The 21068-nt window shown below is 44.8% G+C and overlaps 1 protein-coding gene across 1 annotated transcript in view; it reads right to left on the bottom strand.

Annotated features, from left to right (window-relative positions):
* CLIC4 (chloride intracellular channel 4) overlaps positions 1 to 21068 on the bottom strand; it is a 71670-nt gene that overhangs the window by 30760 nt on the left and 19842 nt on the right. The window contains exon 2 of the mRNA XM_038757699.1: positions 5591 to 5700. Coding sequence (XP_038613627.1) covers positions 5591 to 5700 — 110 coding nt within the window. The remainder of the gene's footprint in view (positions 1 to 5590; positions 5701 to 21068) is intronic.

Raw genomic sequence — 21068 nt, 5'->3', positions numbered from 1 at the left:
AATGCAACAGGGTTGGTAGATGCTTCATTTGAATAATAATAATAATAATAATAATGGCATTTATTAAGCACTTACTATGTGCAAAGCACTGTTCTAAGCGCTGGGGAGGTTACAAGGTGATCAGGTTGTCCCACGTGGGGCTCACAGGCTTAATCCCCATTTTACAGATGAAGGAACTGAGGCACAGAGAAGTTAAGTGGCTTGCCCAAGGTCACACAGCAGACATGTGGGGGAGTCGGGATTAGAACTCATGACCTCTGACTCCCAATCCCAGGCTCTTTCCACTGAGCCACACTGCTAGACTTGGAAGCTCAAAGGCCAACCTTCCGCCAAATGAGGTCTACTGTTGTAAAGACAGAGGAGGTCGAAGTCAGCATATAGGAGGTCTATTGTAGATCTAGTTGGTGTTTACACTAGAAGCCACAATGCTCCAAAAATCAGCCCCCTTGAACCTGATCTTGCTATTATGAAGGCCTCACACCTTAGGAGAATGTTTACATTTGAAAAGGATGTTCTGGTGTCAGAGAAAAGGAAGGGGACTCCACGTCTCCACCACAAGAGAAGTGGCGTGGACTTGTGGATAGAGCACGGGCTTGGGAGACAGGAGGGCCTGGGTTCTAATCCCACCACTGCCACATATCTGCTGGGTGACCTTGGGTAAGTCGCTTCACTTCTCTGGGCCACAGTTACCTCATCTGGAAAATGGGGAATAAGACTGTGAGCCCCATGTGGGACAGGGGCTGTGTCCAACCTGATTAACTTGTATCTACCCCAGCACTTAGATCAGAGTCTGGCACAAAGTGCTTAACAAATATCATTTTTTTAAAAGTCCCCATTTCACACAAACACACACACTCTTTCTTTCTTCCTCTCTACCTCTCTCCCCCCCTCCCCCCCCCCGACCCCTTCCCACCACTAGGCTTCTCACTGGCACATACAGACAAATCTTACCATCTTCACCATGTTTTGGAATAAACAATATCTGGTGGTGAATAACGTGCCTGGAGAGAAGCAATTTTAATCACTGGTAATGGGGTGGCAAGAGACAGAATGGATTTCTTACAAAAAGGGACCAGAGGGAAGCAGTTCTTTTTCTGATGATGATGATGGCATTTATTAAGCGCTTACTATGTGCAAAGCACTGTTCTAAGTGCTGGGGAGGTTACAAAGTGATCAGGTTGTCCCACGGGGGGCTCACAGTCTTAACCCCCATTTTACAGATGAGGTAACTGAGGCCCAGAGAAGTGAGGTGACTTGCTCAAAGTCACACAGCTGACAAGTGGCAGAGCCGGGATTTGAACCTCTGACTCCAAAGCCCGGGCTCTTTCCACTGAGCCACGCTGCTTCTCTGATCCACATGCTAGACCAATTTACTTCAAGATGAAGACCTACAAAATTAGAGGGTCATTGAAGGACAACAAAAGGATTTAATACTTGAAATTGAAAGGAAATTTTCCATGACTTTCCCAGACCTGCTTCCATTAAAAAGAACCCACACAGGGAGAGACTGTCACAGACATTACATAAGGGCAATAAATGGGCCCCCAAATTAAAGAAATTAATACTTTCCTTGTGAGATTGGGCCAAAGTAGGCTCAAGATTTAGCCAGATTCTCCCAGGAAGCAAACTGGAATCTAAATCCTTTGTGAAGCTGAGAGAGGGGCATCTGTCTGTATAGTGTTTTGAGGGTTTTCTTAATGGTATTTGTTAAGCGCTTACCATGTGTCAGGCACTCTACTAAGAGCTAGAGAGGATAGAAGTTAATCAGTTTGGGCCTAGTCCCTGTCCCACCTAAGGCTCACAGTCTTAATCCCTGTTTTCCAGATGAGATAACTGAGGCACAGAGAAGTGAAGCGACTTGCCTGAGGTCACCAAGCAGACAAGTGGCAGAGCCGGGATTATAACCCACATCCTTCTGACTCACAGGCCTGAGTTCTATCCACTGAGCCACGGCTGCTTCTCTGGGGGTTTTGTATGCCAACACTGGGTAAGGTGGAAAGAATTTTATGTTGGGATTTTATTTTTATGCTTTTTCATTCATTCATTCATTCAATTGCATTTATTGAGAGCTTACTGTGTGCAGAGCACTGTACTAAGCGCTTGGGAGAAATGCCTTCCACAAAGGCACGAAAGGTGCTCCATCACGGCAGTTACACTAATGGATGACTGTTCAAAGCCTCATTGGGGAAGACGGGAATATGAACATACTTATTAGCACAGATTGGGGTTCTTTGCCTTGCTGTGCCAATCGAACCTGAAAAGTGGTTTGTTCTTAAGGATAAAGTATTGCACGACAACCTCCTTTTGTCAAAAACTGCAGGCTTCTAAATCACTCTTAGTATGGTTCACTTGCTCTTGGTGGGTTCCTTTTGCCAATGCTCACGACACGCTTTGGCTCAAAACCCAAGGAATTAAAACAGAGCTATAAGTCACAAGGAAGAAACTTGAGAATGCTACGGGCCTTTGGCCGTTACTCTTTAAAAATCAAATCCAACGTTTATTTCAACCTGGATATTTTATGAAAGGTATTTTATGCCACACACAAGATGAGTTGTTTCCCTGAAGTTACTTTGAAATCTCTGACGTCGTGAGTTGTGTGCCTTATTCGAGGCTGACTCTCGTGGGGGCCACTTCTCTAAGAGGCCATTTTGTGTTAAATAGGTATTTTAAGGATGGCTGGAAAGATGGGGGGCACATTTCTAAAGCCAAGAAGCTGAGGATGGGGAGAGAAAAAAGAGGCTCTTCTTTCCTCAATATCCTCGATAATGATAATTATTTGGAGTAGAGAGCTGCGAGAAGAAACTTGTCCTGGAAGTCAAAGGACCTGGGTTCAAATTTTGGCTCCGCCACGTCTGCTGTGTGACCTTGGGTCAGTCACTCAGTGCCTCAGTTCTCTCATCTGCAAAATGAGGATTCAAAACCTGTTTTCCCTCCTACATAGACTGTGAGCCTCATGTGGGACCTGATTCTCTTATACCCATTCCAGTGCCTAGTACGGTGCTTGACAAATACTATTATTATTATTATAGCTCTGCAGCCACATAGGTCCTCAGAATGCTCCTCAATGCTCATTCGTGCCAGGCTCACGCCAAAGTTTCCCAGAGAGAAGAACGAAGAAGAGAAATTGAATTCCAAAGCCCTTGGGAATTGTATCCTCTTTCCGGAAGCACGGATGGTGGTCACTCTCAGCCAGATATCGCACCACCTGTTCCCAGTCTGGGACTGTGTTGAGGGCTGTTCGGGCTTACTTGCTCCAACCAAAAAAGGGATGGGAGAAATTGGGGTATTTTAGGATACGGTCAGGGGGTGTGCCTGGCGGCCTGGTCTATTTTTAGGCAAGAGAAGGGGAAGTTTCCTTTGTGGTGCTTGGGAGCCTTCCAACCTGTATCCGCAGAACTTGGAGAGAAGAGGCAGGAAGAGATGGATAAACATGCGGATTAATCTCCTCTACACTGTAAGGTCGCTGTGGGCAGGGAAGCAGCGTGGCCTAGTGGATAGAGCCTGGGAGTCAAAAGGACCTGGGTTCTAATCCCGGCTCTGCCACGTGTCTGCTGCGTGACCTTGGGCAGTTCATTTCTCTGTGCCTCAGTTACCTCATCTGAAAAATGGGGATTAAGACTGTGCACCCCATATGGGACATGGACTGTATCCAACCTGATCAGCTTACCATTCATTCAATTGTATTTATTGAGTATTTACTGTGTGCAGAGCACTGTACTAGGTGCTTGGAAAGTACAAATCAGCACCAAAGAGATGCTAACCTTTGTCACCTAGACATGTTCTCCTGCAATCCAGATCCGTATCAGCACTGGCCTCCTCAGTCAGTCAGTTAATTGTATTTTTTGAGTGCTTACTGTGTGCAGAGCACTGTATTAAGCCCTTGGGAGAGTTTGACAATAAACAGATACCTTCTCTGTCCACAATGGGCTTACAGTCTCCTCCCTAAACTTCTGCAGTCAGCTGACCCAGCAGGCTTTTAAGGTGACTTTGACCTGTTTGCAGACCTTAAAGAGATTCATTTAGGCCCACGGGCCTGGGACACAAAACCACTCCTCTGCCCCCCTTCCCATCGATTTCCCCTCTCCTCTCACTGCTCCCCAGAAGCCTGGAAGAAAGGAGCTTACAGTTTTGAAGACCTTTCAGGTTGGGGATAAATAATACATGCACAGTGCTTTCCCAAACACCCCGCACTGGATTCCAGAGACTTATGGGGCTTGGAGTTTTCTCTTTTCCCTCTCCCTTCTACATCTCCCTGACTTGCTCCCTATATTCATCCCCCTGCCCAGACCCACTGTGCTTATGTCCATAGTACAGTGCTCTGCACACAGTAAGCGCTCAGTAAATACAACTGAATGAATCTGTCATTTATGTATATTCATATATGTCTCCCCCTCTAGACCGTAAACTCATTGTGGGCAGGGAAGGTGTCTGTTCTACTGTATTCTCTCAAGCTTGAAGTACAGGGCTCTGCACACAGTAAGCGCTCCATAAATATGATGGCTGCAGCAGTTCACTGGAAAAGGCAGTATTCGTTCATTCAATTGTATTTATTAAGCATTAACTACGTGCAAAACACCGTACTTGGCACTTATGTATGGAAAGGTCCTGAGGGAGTAAATTCAACCTCAGCTCATACAAGACCTTGTTACATAGGTCTGAATTTCTACAAAGCCAGCCTGTGAGAGAGAGACACATACACACACACACACCAAAGGGGCTAGGGAAACTCCTGCCAAGAAAGTATTTTCACTATGCCTCCAGGTTTTCATTGGAAAGTTTGCCGGTTTCCTTTAATTTCCTTCAGACTAAGGTTCGGCTTCTCTGAAATTCATAAGGAAACCTAGAAGGCAAGGCTGGCCATTCATTCAGTGGCTGAATGACTTGTCGAAGCCACAGTCTTCGTGCAGTCTGGATCTGAGGACTGCCTAAAAAGATGACGTGTCCTAGTGAAAAGAGCACAGGGCTGGGAGTCGGAGGACTTGGGTTCTCATCCCGGCTCTGCCACTTGCCTGCTGTGTGACTTGAGCAGGTCACTTAACATCTATGTGCCTCAGTTTCCTCATCTGCAAAATGGGGGTTCAATAACGGTTCTCCCTCCCCACTGGACGGTGAACTCCTTGTGGCATGGGGAATGTGTCCAACTTGCTTTCCTCTTATAGGCTTCAAGGTCCTTGTGGGCAGGGAACATGTCTACAGTGCTCTGCACAGTGTAAGCACTCAGGAAATATCACTGACTGATTGGACACTCCTCTCTAGTGGTTAGTATCCCCGCCTGTCATATGGGAGACAGGAATTTGATTCCCTGATGAGGAGGCAAACATTTCCTCTAGACTGTAAACTCAGTGTGGGCAGGGAATGTGTCTGTTTATTGTTATACTTACCCAAGCACTTAGTACAGTGTGCTCTGTACACAGTAAGTGTTCAATAAATACAACTGACTGACTCACTAATCAGCTGGAGTGCTCCTGACCAAAACACATACAGAGCATGGGGGTAGAGGGGCCAGGGAAGAGAGAACCACCAAACTATGCCTACGAAAATCACATGACAAATTCCAGCAGAATTTGCTGGACCCCCATTAAGAACTTACCTTTTCAAGTCAACAGTTGTAACACTAAACACCACTCCTTTTAGCCAAAGAATCATGAAGAGTCTCTGTGAGAAGGGACAGTTTCCTATGCTTTCACCATCGCTGCCAGCCTGAGAAAGAGAAAAGGTCAGTGTTAAGAGGTAAAGAGGTAGAAAAGAAATCACTCCTTGGGCTTTGAACAAACTTTCAGCAAAAGACAACTGGAGCAGGGGAGCAATACAGTGGCCTAGTAACTAGAGCACGGCCTGAGAGTCGGAAGGATCATGGTTCTAATTCCAGATCCGCCACATATTCGCAGTGTGACTTTGGGCAAGTCCTTTCCCTTCCTCTGTGCCTCAGTTACCTCATCTGTAAAACAGGGACTAAGACTGTGAGCCTCACAACATGGGACATGGACTGTATCCAACCTGATTAGCTTGTATTTATCCCATGGTTTAGTACAGTGCCTGGCACATAGGAAGCACTCAACAAATACCATTTAAAAAACCCCAAAAAACCCATAGAGCAAGTAAGGGGTGAAAAGGGGTCTTTGTTTGCTTCCTTTCCCCACAGAGAAGAAATGGTTGGAAAAATATTAGGGAGAGGGATAGGGTGTAGACATCTGTTTGCCTGAAGACTGAGGCCAAGTTCTTTTTAACATTTTCTGATCCACCCACGGAAGCACTCAACAAATACCATTAAAAAAACCCCTAAAAACCCGCAGAGCAAGTAAGGGGTGAAAAAGGTTCTTTGCTTCCTTGCCCCACAGAGAAGAAATTGTTGGAAAAATATTAGGGAGAGGGATAGGGTGTAGACATCTGTTTGCCTGAAGACTGAGGCCAAGTTCTTTTTAACATTTTCTGATCCACCCAATTGTCTCACATCTCTTCTTGCTTAAACGAAAGGTACTCAAAGTCACCAAGGAGCTTTCCACGAAGAGTTGGGAGGGGACTCTTCTCCATCGCTTTAGCAAGGCTCTGGACATATTATTTATTGTGGTATTTGTTAAGCCCTTATTGTGCCCCAAGCACTGAGATGGATACAAGTTAATCAGGTCGGACACAGCCTCTGTTTCATATGGGGGTCACGGTCTAAGTAGGAGGGAGAATAGGCCTTTTACAGATGAGGGAACTGAGGCACAGATAATTTAAATGGTATGTGTTAAGCACTATAGGCTAAGCCCCATACTAAGCACTGGGGTAAATACAAGATAAGCAGGTCCCACATGGGGCTCACAGTATAATTGGAGGGAGAACAGGTACTGAATCCCCATTTAACAGATGAGGGAACTGAGGCCCAGAAAAGTGACTTCCCCAAGGTCTTACAGTTGGCAAGTGGCAGAGCTGGGTTAAAACCCAGGTCCTCTGACTCCCAGTAGCGGGCTCTTTTCACTAGGCTACATTGCTCCCTAGAGGATACTCAATGAGAACCGATGGGAGCGAGGATTTCCTGCTGCTATAACCTCTCTGACTGGGAAACTCAGCATTCATGGATGTGAGATTTTGGTCGGGGGAGGAGGGAGAGGAACAGGACTGATATTCCCTGTAAACACCCCATTTCCCTGATGCAAGCACTTTCCCACAGGGAGCCAGAAAGTCACAAAAGAAAGAAATCTTTTATCGCAACCAATATTTCTAATTCCCCACCTAATGAAAGGAGCAGTTGTCTCCCCTTGGCTAGCTGGTGAGTAAGAAGTTTCCAACAACCACAGTGGAATGGTCTTTTTTCATAGCACAACGCATACTGTTCTAGAGAGACAGACTAACCAAAGGGTGTGACTTCTGGTAAAGACTGAATTTACTTACAGCTTTGGTGGTGCCTTGGGTTCCAAGATCTTCAAGAACTTAGCAGACCAATAATAATAATAATCTGCTTCATCCGTCCCCCTCCTATAGAATTATTCACTGAATTACATTCTCCCTCCCCAATCTACACACCCTGGTTACACCATCACCTACAGGACAGCAATTGATACAGAGCTCTCTGGGACATTTTTCTGTTCTTTGTTCCCTTGCATTTGCTTAAAGTGTAGGTTTGTATTCTTTGTAAACCAGTTTCCTCCATTACATTGTAAGCCTAAAGGAAAGCAGGACCACTTTTCCTGTCACAGGTTCCATGCCTTCATCTGGACCCTTCTTCCTGCCCTCCCCAATCTTCTTTTTTTAAAAAAAATGGCATGTTAAGCACTTACTAAGTGCCAGGCACTATATTAAGCGCCACGGTAGATCCAATTTGATACTACTAATGCCTATCTACTTGTTTTGTTGTCTGTCTCCCTCTTCTAGATTGTGAGCCCATTGTTGGGTAGGGATTGTCTCTATCGCCGAATTGTACTTTCCAAGCGCTCAGTACAGTGCTCTGAACACAGTAAGCGCTCAATAAATAAAGTTGAATGAATGAATGAATCCAAGCTAATCAGGTTGGATTCAGTCCCTGTCCCACATGGGGCTCACAGTCTTATCCCCATTTTAGGGAACTGAGGCCCAGAGAAGTCAAGTAACTTGTCTAAGATAACACAGCAGCCAAGTGGCGGAGACGGGATTAGAACCCAGGTCCTTCTGACTCTGAGGCCTGGGCTCTACTGGACGACTCAATCCCTCATAAACCTTCGGCAATTACCCATTAGACTCCACCTCAAACTCCCCAACTTTGGCTTTAAACCATTCAACCAGCACTGTCTCTCCCTCACCCTCTCCTCTCATTCACCTTCTTCTTCTCTTCCCCACGTTCCTCCCCAGTTCACTTCCTCACCGTGCCTCGTTCTCAACTTTCCCACAGCTTCCGACCTCTGGCTCACCGCCTTCCTCCTCTGTGGCCCCAAGACCAAACTCAGGGTTCAAGCAGCTCAACAAGGCACCCACAGACCCGAGGGTGGAAGCAAGTGTCATCAGGCAGTCTCGACGGCCAACCGGAAGCATGCAACTTCGTGGACTTCAACCAACCAGACTTATTGAGCGCTTCCTTGTACTAAGCACTTGGGAGAGAAGCAGCGTGGCTCAGTGGAAAGAGCTCGGGCTTTGGAGTCAGAGGTCACGGGTTCGAATCCCAGCTCCTCCACGTGTCTGCTGTGTGACCTCGGGCAAGTCACTTAGCTTCTCTGCGCCTCAGTTACCTCATCTATAAAATGGGGATTAAGACTGTGAGCCCCACGTGGGACAACCTGATCACCTTGCATCCTCCCCAGCGCTTAGAACAGTGCTTTGCACATAGTAAGTGCTTAACAAATGCCATTATTATTATTATTATCATTATTATTATTATCATAGCAATATCACAGAGCTGGCAGACCTAGATCCTGCCCACAATGAGCTTACAGTCTAGAGGGCTTAATATTTTTACTCTTATCACACTAAATTCTCATTTAGGCTCTCATCATAGTTCATTCATGTATATATGTTTGTACATATTCATTACTCTATTTATTTATTTATTTTACTTGTACATATCCTATTTATTTTATTTTGTTAGTATGTTTGGTTTTGTTCTCTGTCTCCCCCTTTTAGGCTGTGAGCCCACTGCTGGGTAGGGACTGTCTCTATATGTTGCCAACTTGTACTTCCCAAGCACCTAGTACAGTGCTCTGCACACAGTAAGCGCTCAATAAATACGATTGATTGATTGATTTGTTTTCTCTCCTCCTGCTACTACCCTTGCATCTGTTCTAATCCTACTTCATCAGAACTACCTTACCGAACTCAGATCATTGTTGGCAGGCTCGGCTCTTGGGGGGAAATGAGGCATTGTAACAGGAATCAATCAGTGTGATTAACTAATGGCTGGCCTCCAGTTCACTGTGCTTCAGTCTATCAAGCCAGGATACCTAACTACTGTATTTATTGGCATAATTGCCTCCATCACATAATTGCCCCACCCCAATTTTTGAGGAGGAAATAAAGGATCATTTTTTGTACCAAATAAATGCAAGCAGTGCTAGCTGCACACACTGTGGGAGGAGAAGAAAAGGAAAGAATGCAACAAAACAGAAGAGATGGGCTTGGGCTGGGGGATGGGGAGTTATGTAGACATAAAAGGAGGGGGGAGTTAAGCCATTGAGTGCCTATTGTACTCAGCGCTTGGGAGAGTGAGCATAGAAAGACAAAACTTCAAGGGCCCTTAGCTTACACTTCCCTTTCTCCCCTCAGTGATAGATTTAATTCTTATAGGTCCTGCAAACTTGATTGTGTGTCCCTGGCATGTTTTAATGTAACCAAATGGTTTTGGGAAAGTGGAGCAATGATGCATGTAAATATGGCATTTACCTGTGGAAACCATTGGGAAAAAAAAGAGACTGACCCATGTCCTAGTTCACCGTCAGCAGAATTTATCTTTTGTTGATTTTTCAGAGAACACTGTACAGTCCTGGACTTTGGGGAATTGCAAAAATATGACCCCTGCCTCTCCGGAGCTGCGAGTTTAATGGAGTTTGCAACAAGATAAAACTGCACTCTCCCAAAATCTTCCACTGTCCCCCTTTGTCACACCCCTCTCTGGCCCATCAGGCCTGCATTGCTGGCATCACAAGTTCGGGCATAACAGAATTTGTGGATGGGGGAAGGGAGAGAAAGTCAGATCTTCTCTCAAGTCAACCACTCTTTTCCAACTTGTCCTTCAGAAAGGTACAGAACGTTATCCTGAACACGTGCCCTTTTTCCCCTCCATTTCTCAAGACCAAAGTCATGATCATTAACCCCAAGCAAAAGGCCCTATGCCCCTCCAGTGGTGAATGTTGTTGTATGGCTCTTGTAATAATTGGGAGGGCAGCAGCCCGACACAACCTTTAAAGTCACGACACCCAGCAGTTCAAATAAATAAAAAATAAAAATGGAGGGGGACCCCACCCCTGCCAACATAGTGTTCTATTCACTAGACCACGCTGGAGAAGCACCTTGGATAGAGCATAGGCCTGGGGGTCAGAGGACCTGTGTTCTAATCCTGCCTCCGCCATGTGTTTGCTGTGTGACTTTGGGCAAGTCACTTCACTTTTCTGTGCCTCAGTTCCCGCATCTGTAAAAAAATGGGGATTAAGAATGTGAACTCAGCAGGGACTGTGTCCAACCCACTTACCTTGTATCTACCCCAGTGCTTAGTGTAGTGCCTGCCACATAATAAGCACTTAAATTCCACAATTATTATTATTATTGTAATAACCCTTGTGCTCTGTTCTTCCTGAAACAGAAAAAAACTTACAAACTTTCTAGTACATGACTGTAAGCTCAGTATGGGCAGTGAACTTGTCTGCCAACTCTGCCCTGTTGTCCTCTCCCAAGCGCTTAGTACAGTGCCTGATGAAAAGAAGGCTGCCAGGTTGATGCCTCTTAGGAGCCTTAACTTTTTTTTTAATGGTATTTGTTAAACACTTAACTCGTGCCAGGCACTGTACTAAACTCTGGGGTAAATACAAGCACTGGGGTAGATACAGGCTAATCAGATAGGACACTGTCCCTGTCCCACATGCCACTCAGTCTTAATCCCCATTTTACAGATGAGGGAACTGAGGCACATGGAAGTTAGGAGACTGGCCCAAGGTCACAAAGCAGATAAGTGGTGGAACCCAGAACCTTCTGACTCCTAGTCCCATGGTCTATCCACTAAACCAAGTATTTAATGTTTAGTTTAATGTGACTTTTAATGTTTTACTTGGGACAGGTTAAAGGATTGTTCACTTGGAAAAGTGACCTTCAGTCTCTCTTTCAGACGGATATAGTTAAGAGACCTAGAAAGGCAAGCTGAATTTTATTCCTTTTTTGCTTTTTTAGGCGAGCAGAGAATTAGGGGTGAGAATCGAATGCAGCACTGTATGAAAACAGATTTACACAGGGGGAAAGTCTACGGAAAAGAGGCTATATAAAATAGCTATCAAAGGTGTTTCAAAACGAAGTTGAAAAACAAAAAAAAAAAAACAAGTCCTTTACAGCCCAAAGACAACACAGAACTGTAAGCTCGTTGTGGGCAGGGAACATGTCTGTTTATTGTTACACTGTATTCTCCCAAGCGCTTAGTACAGTGCTCTGCACACAGTAAGAGCTCAGTAAATATGAATGAAAAATGAATGAAAGAGAAAAACATAACCTGAGCCCCAAACTTCCAAATCAGAAAGTACAGGGCCTTACAGGCCATGCTGAAGCAGTGTGGCTCAGTGGAAAGAGCATGGGCTTTGGAGTCAGAGGTCAGGGGTTCAAATCCCGGCTCCGCCACTTGTCAGCTGTGTGACTTTGGGCAAGTCACTTAACTTCTCTGGGCCTCAGTTCCCTCATCTGTAAAATGGGGATTAAGACTGTGAGCCCCACGTGGGACAACCTGATTACCTTGTATCTACCCCAGTGCTTAGAACAGTGCTTGGCACATAGTAAGCGCTTAACAAATACCAACATTATTATTATTATTATTATTATTATTATTATTATTTAAGACCACGCTGATTTCCATAAATAATCATACTATTGAGAGCCTACTGGGAGAGAGGAGGGAGGGCATTCCAGGCCAGAGGCAGGACAAGGGCTCGGGGTCAGTGGACGGTGAGACAGATGAGATGGGGACACCGTGAGAAGGTTAGCACTAGAGGAATGAAGTGCTTTAAAGCCAATGGTGAAGACTTTTTGTTTGATACAGTGGTGGATAGACAACCACTGGAGTTTTTTTGAGGAGCGGGCATGGATTTTCTAACTCCCGCCTCATTAACGCAGAGCTCCTCATGAAACCATCTGGACTTGGCTCTTTGTAAATCAGTGAACAGGGCAAGGCTTGGCTGCTCACAGAAGACGTGATCCCCTGCTGACTTTCAAACAAGCAAGACCAGGACAGTCTGTCTAAAGGAAAAAAAGAAAAATCAAGCCTCTGGCCAGGCAAATCTTTTGGTCTGGAACCTGAAGTCCAGAATCTAAGAGAAGCAGCATGGCCTAGTGGAAACAGCACAGGCTTGGGAGTCAGAAGGTCCTGGGTTCTAATCCCAGCGCTGCCACTTGTCTGCTCAGTGACCTTGAGCAAAGTCACTTTGCTTCTGTGGGACTAAGTTACCTCACCTGTAAAATGGGGATTAAGACTGTGAGCCCCATGTGAGCAGGGACTGTGTCCAAACTGATGAGCCTGAATCAACCTCAGTGTTTAGTACAGTGTCTGGCACATAGTAAGCGCTTAAATATCATTTTTAAAAAGTGTGTCAAAGAAGAGACGAAAAACACAGCGAGTCTGGGGGCTTGGGTTTGATTACAGTTCATTATTTGTTCCTCCCAATGCTGTTTGGACTTTGCAGTTTGAGGTCAGTGATCTGAGCAGCACCTGACAGGACTAGTGACAGAATCCTTGACCCAAACCGACACCTGGAAGATCCAGTATTGACCGATGCCCCTCTGCATGGGAAGGCCATGCAGACAAGACAAGACCACTCCTGCTGGGGGAATTAAAGGTTTGAGAAGTCGTTTAAACTAGTGGATAAAGCACAGGCCCGAGAGGCAGAGGACCTGAGTTCTAATCCCGGCTCTGCCACTTGCCTACTGTGTTTCCTTGGGCAAGTCACTTTACTTCTCTGGGCCTCGATTCCTTAATCTTTCAAACACTTTCTCCTTCGACTGTGAACCTCACCGAGGACAGGGAGTGTGTCCCATCTAATCGCATTGAATCTACCCCCAGAGCTTAGTACTATGCTTGACACAAAGTGCTTAACCCCTCCACAGCATTTATGTCCATAGCCATAATTTACTTATATTAAATGTCTGTCTTCCTGCCTAGAATGTAAACTTGTTGTGGGCAGGGAATGTGTGTTACATTGTTGTGTTGTACTCTCCCAAGCATTTAGTACAGTGCTCTGCACAGAATGCTGATAAATATGATTGACTGACCAATACCACAATTATTATTATTGTTTATAAAATTTTCTGCAGCAATATGCAAGACATATGCCACCCCACTCTAGTAACACACACCTTGAAAAACAGTTTTAATAAGGAAAATCCCCAGAAGTGAAATCTAAACATCAGGCAAGTGCAGTGAGTTCTGCGGTTTCCGCTATCGGTAATTTATTTTAACTTCTGTCGTCCCACAAAATGGTAAGCTCCTCAGAGGCAGGGATTGCATCTAGCCACTCTATTCCACTGTATCCTCCAAAGGGCTCAGTAAAGGAGCCTATACAGACAGCATTCAACAAATACCACTGACTGATTAATTGATAGATAAAAGTTGCCCATCATGCCCCAGATTTGTTATGGGGGGATTGATGTCCATCTGTAAACACTGGTAGGCTCGTAACTGACAACAGAAGCAGACTCTCTGGAATACTTCCAGACTCATTAATCATCTGACATTAGGAGGAGGAAAACTTTCGTCTCTGTCTTCTTCCCTCAGCAGACAAAATGGCCACCAAGGTCTGGCTTCTTCAGAGGAGGGAAAGGAAAAGGCATGTTCATATGCAAAACTATCCCATTTAACCTACCTCCAACTTGTTCAATCTTGTCTCTGCCCACCCCAGGTATCAATGAGTCTAAAGAAAGTCTAAAAACTTGCCCTGGGAGCCGGTTAATGCAGTCTTGGAAGAACGCTGATTACTTCATCGTCCACACCCACTGTGTTCTGAGCACTAGGGTAGGTGCTTGGGAATTTACAGTAAAGAGCAAAGTTGTAAGCTCCCTGTAGGCAGGGAATGTGTCCGTAATATTGTCCTCTCCCAAGTGCTTAGCAGAGTGTTCTGCACACTGTAAGCATTCAATAACTATGACTGACTGATTAAAAGATGTGGACCCCACACTCCTGCTCCTTAGAGTCTAGGAGAAGACAAGTGAACACACATTGACAAACACTCAATATTTGAGTGCAAAGACTTGCCACTGCTGTAGGGGAAAAACAAAGGTCAACGTAATGGCCACTTCCACCTCTAGACTGTAAGCTCCTCTTGGACAGGGAACATGTCTACCAATTCTACTGTACCATACTCTCCCACGCACCTAGTACAGTGCTCAGCTCACAGTGAGCACTCAAATACCACTGACTGATTGGGAAGGCTGGGAAAGATCACCAGCCCCATGACACCAAAGGGGAAAAATAAAAAAATGTTTACAGACCAAGTGGTCTTCAAGGGGAACCAGCTGCCAGAAATTGGTGAGCTGGGGCCTAACTGAACAAGGTCATAATAATAGTGGTATTTGTTAAACACTTACTATGTGCTACGTGCTATGCTAAACTCTGGGATCGACAGTTCCCGTCCTTCATGGGGCTCACGGTCTTAATCCCCAGATGAGGGAACTGAGGACTAGAGAAGTGAAATGACTTGCCCAAGGTTACAGGGCCGACAAGTGGGGGAGCCAGAATTAGAACCCAGGTCCCTCCAACTCCCAGGCCCCGGCACTATTAACATTCATCTAGCTGAGACAAGATGAAGTTTGAAGGCTCCCTTTCCATTCCATTTCGTTCACCTGGATGTGGGCCCAATCCTCCATGTGGTCTTCTTGTGGGTTGGCTGTCCAAACTTCATTCCCTAGATTCTTCTGTCCCAAAGATAATACATTTGTCCCTGGACAGAGCTCTCCCTGTTTATATCCACAGAATAAGCAAACAGTAGGCAAGGAAGTGAGACCTCCTCAATAAATTCCACCTACCCGCATTGGTAAAGAGGAGGTGGGGGGAGAAGAAAAGTGAGAGAAGCACAAGCCACAACAGATGTGCTCTTGTGAGAACAGGTCCTGGAAATCCTGCACATTCAGTGCCACTGTGACCAACATTAAGGGTGGGGGACAGCCGCAGCCCCCCTCCCCCACATCCCCAGCCTCAAGGGGCATCACTTGTAAACTGATGCTAGGGCAGATTGAATTCCAACTTCCCTCATCACTCTGTCCAACTTAACCCTTTCCAGAAGGTGATTTAGTATCTTCTCTGAATACCTCCCTAGGAAAATTCCCAGCCTAAATGTCCGTTAGGTCTGCCAATTGTCAGCTGTGTGACTTTGGGCAAGTCACTTCACTTCTCTGGGCCTCAGTTACCTCATCTGTAAAATGGGGATTAAGACTGTGAGCCCCCCGTGGGACAACCTGATCACCTTGTAACCTCCCCAGCACTTAGAACAGTGCTTTGCACATAGTAAGTGCTTAATAAATGCCATCATTATTATTATTATTATGGAGTGTGCAGAACTAAGCACTTAAATGGCCTTTCCCGGATTTGAGAACTGATCCTGCATCCTTCTTGCATCCCGCCGATTTTCCTCAGCAAGACAACCCCTGACTGGAACATGGAGTTTCTGGACACCCATATTAAAAAAGCCATCATGTGCAGACCCCAGACATTAAGACAGGAATAGATTTGATCCCCTCCAGACTGTAAATTCCTTATCAGTGTGGAATATGTCTACTGACTCTGCTATACTATACTCTCCCTGCTCAGTATAGTGCTCTGCCCACGGTAAGTGCTCAATCAATCAATTGTATTTATTGAGCGCTTCCTGTTTGCAGAGCACTGTACTAAGCGCTTGGGAAGTACAAGCTGGCAACATATAGAGACGGTCCCTACCCAACAGTGGGCTCAATAATGACAACCGACCGGCTGATTTAAAAGACTGCAGCAGTGCCTTTCAGTAAACACTACCGTAGTTGCCTGACCTATCAGGTAGCCAAACAGCAAGGGAAAACACAACGGTTTTCTCCTAGCCAAAGAATTCACACCTTCCATTCATTCATTCAATTGTATTCATTGAGCGCTTAGTGTGTAGCTTGGGAGAGTAAAATACAACAGTAAACAGACACATTCCCTGCCCACAAGAAGCTTACAGTTTAGAGGGTGGGGGAGACAGTAATAGCAATAAAGTACAGATATGTACATAAGTGCTGTGGGGATTGAAGAAGAAAGGGAGCAGTTCAGGGCGATGCAGAAGGTAGGGGGAGAAGAGGAAAGGAGGGCTTAGTCCGGGAAGGCCTCTTGGAGGAGATGGGCCTTCAATAAGGCTTTGAAGGGAGGGGGGAAAAACAGTCATTCTCTGTAAATTGACCATTCCTGACCAGAGGCAGGACACGGGTGAGGGGTGCGTGGTGAAATAGATGAAATGGAGGCACAGTGAGAAAATTGGCATTAGAGGAGCGAAGTGTGGCGAAGTGTGCAGGCTGGGTTGGAGTCAGGAGAGTTACTGGGGCCAAGAGGTACTGAAAGAATGGAAATGATTCTGCAACTCAGCTACATTTGTTCCAGAATCGGTTGGTTCTAATTAGAAGAACAGCAGCTTTGAGATCTGCAACGGACAGATGGTTTTACTCCCCCCTCACCCCCCTTCCCCTCTGACTGACCACCAAGCCACAATACAGCTTTTGTATGCAAATGAATGGAATCTGTGCTGGACAAGAAATACATCATGACTTCAGAAACAATCGCATTCACTCAGCATTCTCAAATTATGCCATTTGGAAAGTGTCTTATTCTCTGCTGCATAGAGAGGCCAGTGGGAGAAATGAACATTTTCTAAAAGGCCAATTTCCTCCATCTTCACTGCAGACCACAAGCTGCTTAGGGCCAAATATCACATTCACTTTCACCACATCTACATTCTCTCCTTTCAGTGGAATAATTATATATATAATGGTAGTCGTTAAGCACTTACTATGTGCCAAGCACTGTTCTAAACCCTGGGGTAGATACAAGTTAATCGGGTTGGACAAAGTCCCTGTTCCGCATGGGATCTGCACTCTTAATCCCCATTTTCCAGATGAGAGAACTGCGGCCCAGAGAAGTGAAGTGACTTGCCCCAAATCACACAGCAGACAACACAGGGCAGAGCCAGAATTAGAACCCAGGTAGTTCTGTCTCATCATCTCCCACGCACATTTTCTTCTAATCTCCCCACTGCAAATGAGAAAAGGAGGCACCCAGATGTTTATGCTCCTAATCAGGAGTACAAATATAAGGTGATGTCAGAATCAGCATAAAGTCTTCAAGCATGTCAGCAGCGGTGGAAATGTCCGATTGCACGACCATCTCTGAGAGCAAAGTTACAGAGCTCTGAAATACAAAATTCTACTCTTCTTTCTTCCAGGGCTGTAACCTACGGTTACTCTCTCTCGCCCTATCAATTTAACTGTGTTGTCTGCTTTAGAGGTGGGTTTTATTAAACAAAAAATAAATAAGATAGAATAAACACAACATCTATGTCTATCACTTCTTTCTGATAAGATGTGCCATATGACTTTTAATACGGTCTCAGTGACAAGGAGTTAACTTTGTTTTGGCAAACTTGCAGAGAGCTCTTAAGGAAGACGGCATAAGTGGAACAGCTATTGTAAGCAGGTCTGCTTTTTCGCCTTCCCCTCCGCCCCTGCCTGAGGTTTAGAGTACAACATGTGCTTTGGCCTTAATGCAAGACACTTACTCCCTCTCTATGCTCCAAACAAATCCCCAAATCCAGTCGGTAGTTCATCCAACCACAAGAAAAGAAACCTATTCCCATTTCCATTTGGGCTTCTGAAACCCACGCTGGGATCAGACTTAGAGCTTGGAAATTATATGAAGCCGAGGAAATCACGACAAAGTAATGCAGAATTGATTCCTTCATCAACAGGCGATGCCTAAAAGAACTCAAGAATGAAAAAGTTTGACTTATGGATTGCTCCAAAACAACACTAACTGAAAAAAAGTTTCCATTTTGCTAGGGGTACCAAATGGATTCAAAATCTTTTGGTGTATTCTGTTTACAGTCACAGTACTCACAAGCATAGAAACTGTTCTACACTTCTCAAGAGAGGCATTTTTCATTTTACATCGTGAAGAGCATCAAATCCAAATCCAACTTTAAGAAGAAAAGTTGTTTCTAGGTAAAAGAAGTTTGAGAGACACAGAGACAGACAGAGGCATAGCCTGGCAGACTACAGTCAGTTTCGTAATGTTTTACTCCAGCCAAAAACACAGGAAAAAAAAAATCTGAACCAAATCCAAAAGAACTAGCTGATCTCATTAGCTCTGCTTAAGAAAATTTCAGATGTGACCTCACTCCTGGATTACCCTCCTATATTTAGTTTATACCTTATAAGGATATTTAAAGTACTAAACTGACAGCCATTTCCTTTCTCCCCAAAAAGAAACTTCCTTGCCCTTTTGTCTATCAACAATGCAAGGATTAAGTGTGGGCTTCAATGGAAAACCATGCAGAGAAAGCAAGCATTAATAGAGTGCTTGGTTTGAAATTTTAGCTCTCCTCAACAACCATCATCTACAGCGTGTACATACACACACACAAACCCCCACCCCCCACCTAAAATCCAAATCTATCACCCAAATCAGAGACTAGTCACGACACATTTACTAAAGGTAGCTAAAGGTTCTTTACAAAACACTAATTAACCAAACTTCCACACTGAGTCAAGTAATGGAATTTTCAAGTCTTCTTCCTTGGCAAAATTCAGAGGTTAATGAATTCACAACCTTTTGAAAGAAAAACTTTTAATTTTTCAAACATGCAAACGAATTAAAGCATGCCATAAGGAGCTAAACCCAGAGTCTGGGGGGGAATAAGCAAAGAGCAATAAGGAATCAATCATTTATTGACCACTAACTCTGTGCAGAGCCCTGTACTAAGCATTTGGGAGAGTATAACACAACAGCAGACACATTCCCTGCCCACAAGGAGCTTACAGTCTAGAGAGGGAGACAGACATGAATATAAACAAATTATGGACTTGGCCATAAATGCTGTTGGGTGGGGGTGAATAAAGGAAGCAGGTACAAGTGCAAGGGTGATACAGAAGGGAGTGGGAGAAGAGGAAATGAGGAGACAGAAAAGTACCTGGCCATCAACTTTCTAAACATTGGAGCCAGTTGCTTATAGAAGCCTAATCGATGGAAACCTGTTTATACTTAGGCTAAGTGTATTTTACCCTGAAGGGCTGCATAAAACTTGGATTTCCATGTCAATCATATTTATTGAGCCCTTACCATGTGCAGAGCACTGTATTAATTGCTTGGGAGCTTACAATACAACAGAATAAGCTGGTATGTTCCCTGCTCATAAGAAGTTTATAGCCTTCATTAGTGCAACATTTTTTTTCCCTTGGTATTTGTTAAATGCTAATTATGTCTCACCACTGTACTAAGCACTGAGGTAGATGCAAACAATCAGGTTGGAAACAGTACATGTCCCACAAGGGGCTCACAGTCTTCATACCCATTTTACAGATTAAGTAAAGCAGCGTGGCTCAGTGGAAAGAGCACGGGCTTTGGAGTCAGAGTTCATGGGTTCAAATCCTGGCTCCGCCAACTGTCAGCTGTGTGACTTCGGGCAAGTCACTTAACTTCTCTGTGCCTCAGTTACCTCATCTGTAAAATGAGGATTAAGACTGTAAGCCCCCCATGGGACAACTTGATTCCCTTGTAACCGCCCCAGCGCTTAGAACAGTGCTTTGCACATAGTAAGTGCTTAATAAATGCCATTATTATTATTATTATGCAATTGTGGCACAGATAAGTGAAGTGACTTGCCCAAGGTTTCAAAGCAGACAAGTGGAGGAGCCAGGTTTAGAACCCATGACCTCATTCATTCAATCCTATTTATTGAGCGCTTACTGTGTGCAGAGCACTGTACCAAGCGCTTGGGAAGTACAAGTTGGCAACACATAGAGATGGTTCCTACCCAACAATGGGCTCACAGTCTAGAAGGGGGAGACACAAAACAAAACAAAACATTAACAAAATAAAATAAATAGAATAAATATGTACAAATATTTAATATTTATCCTGACTTCCAGGCCTGCGCACTATCCACTAGACTGTGTGATTTCCTACTATAATTTAAAAGATCTTCTCAATCCTCCCTTGATTCATTAGAGAAGAGGGAGGCTCAGTGGAAAGAGCATGGGCTTGGGAGTCAGAAGTCATGGGTTCAAATCCCGGCTCCGCCAATTGTCAGCTGTGTGACTTTGGGCAAATCACTTAACTTCTCTGTGCCTCAGTTACCTCATCTGTAAAATGGGGATTAAGACTGGGAGCCCCACCTAGGACAACCTGATCACCTTGTATCTTCCCAGTGCTTAGAACAGTGCTTTGCACATAGTAAGCGCTTAACAAATGCCATCATTATTATTATTATTATTATTAATTATTCAAGGCAAAGGACCCAGTGAGCTAAAATGAGTGTAGATTCAACCTCTGGGGCTAAAATGGACAGTGGCTGGAACCCTGGATTAAGTGTTCAGTCAATCACTGGTATTTACTGAGCACTTCTGTGTGCAAAGGATCGTCCAATACAACAGAGTTGACAGACATGTTCCCTGCCTGCAAGGAGCTTACAATCTCAGGAGATCAAATTTGACCCCTGCCACTAGTGAGCCCAAGGATTGGGGGAGGGAAAGGAAAATGGGGAAGGGGAAAAACAGTGGGAAAGAGGGAGGGAGAGAAAAATCAGCTTCCCTCTCAGGTTACCTCTCCTCCTTGCCTTCTTCATGGGGATGCTCATAATGGAGGTGTGGATGACGAAGGAGTTTCCTATCACAATTGGCAGGATCTTGGGCCGGCAACAAAATTTCACAACCGAGAAGTAGTGTAT

This window comes from Tachyglossus aculeatus, chromosome 16, assembly GCF_015852505.1.
Source record: "Tachyglossus aculeatus isolate mTacAcu1 chromosome 16, mTacAcu1.pri, whole genome shotgun sequence".
Taxonomy (NCBI): Eukaryota; Metazoa; Chordata; class Mammalia; order Monotremata; family Tachyglossidae; genus Tachyglossus; species Tachyglossus aculeatus.
The sequence above is the reverse complement of the archived record's forward strand: the minus strand, read 5'-3'. Positions and strand labels throughout refer to the sequence as shown.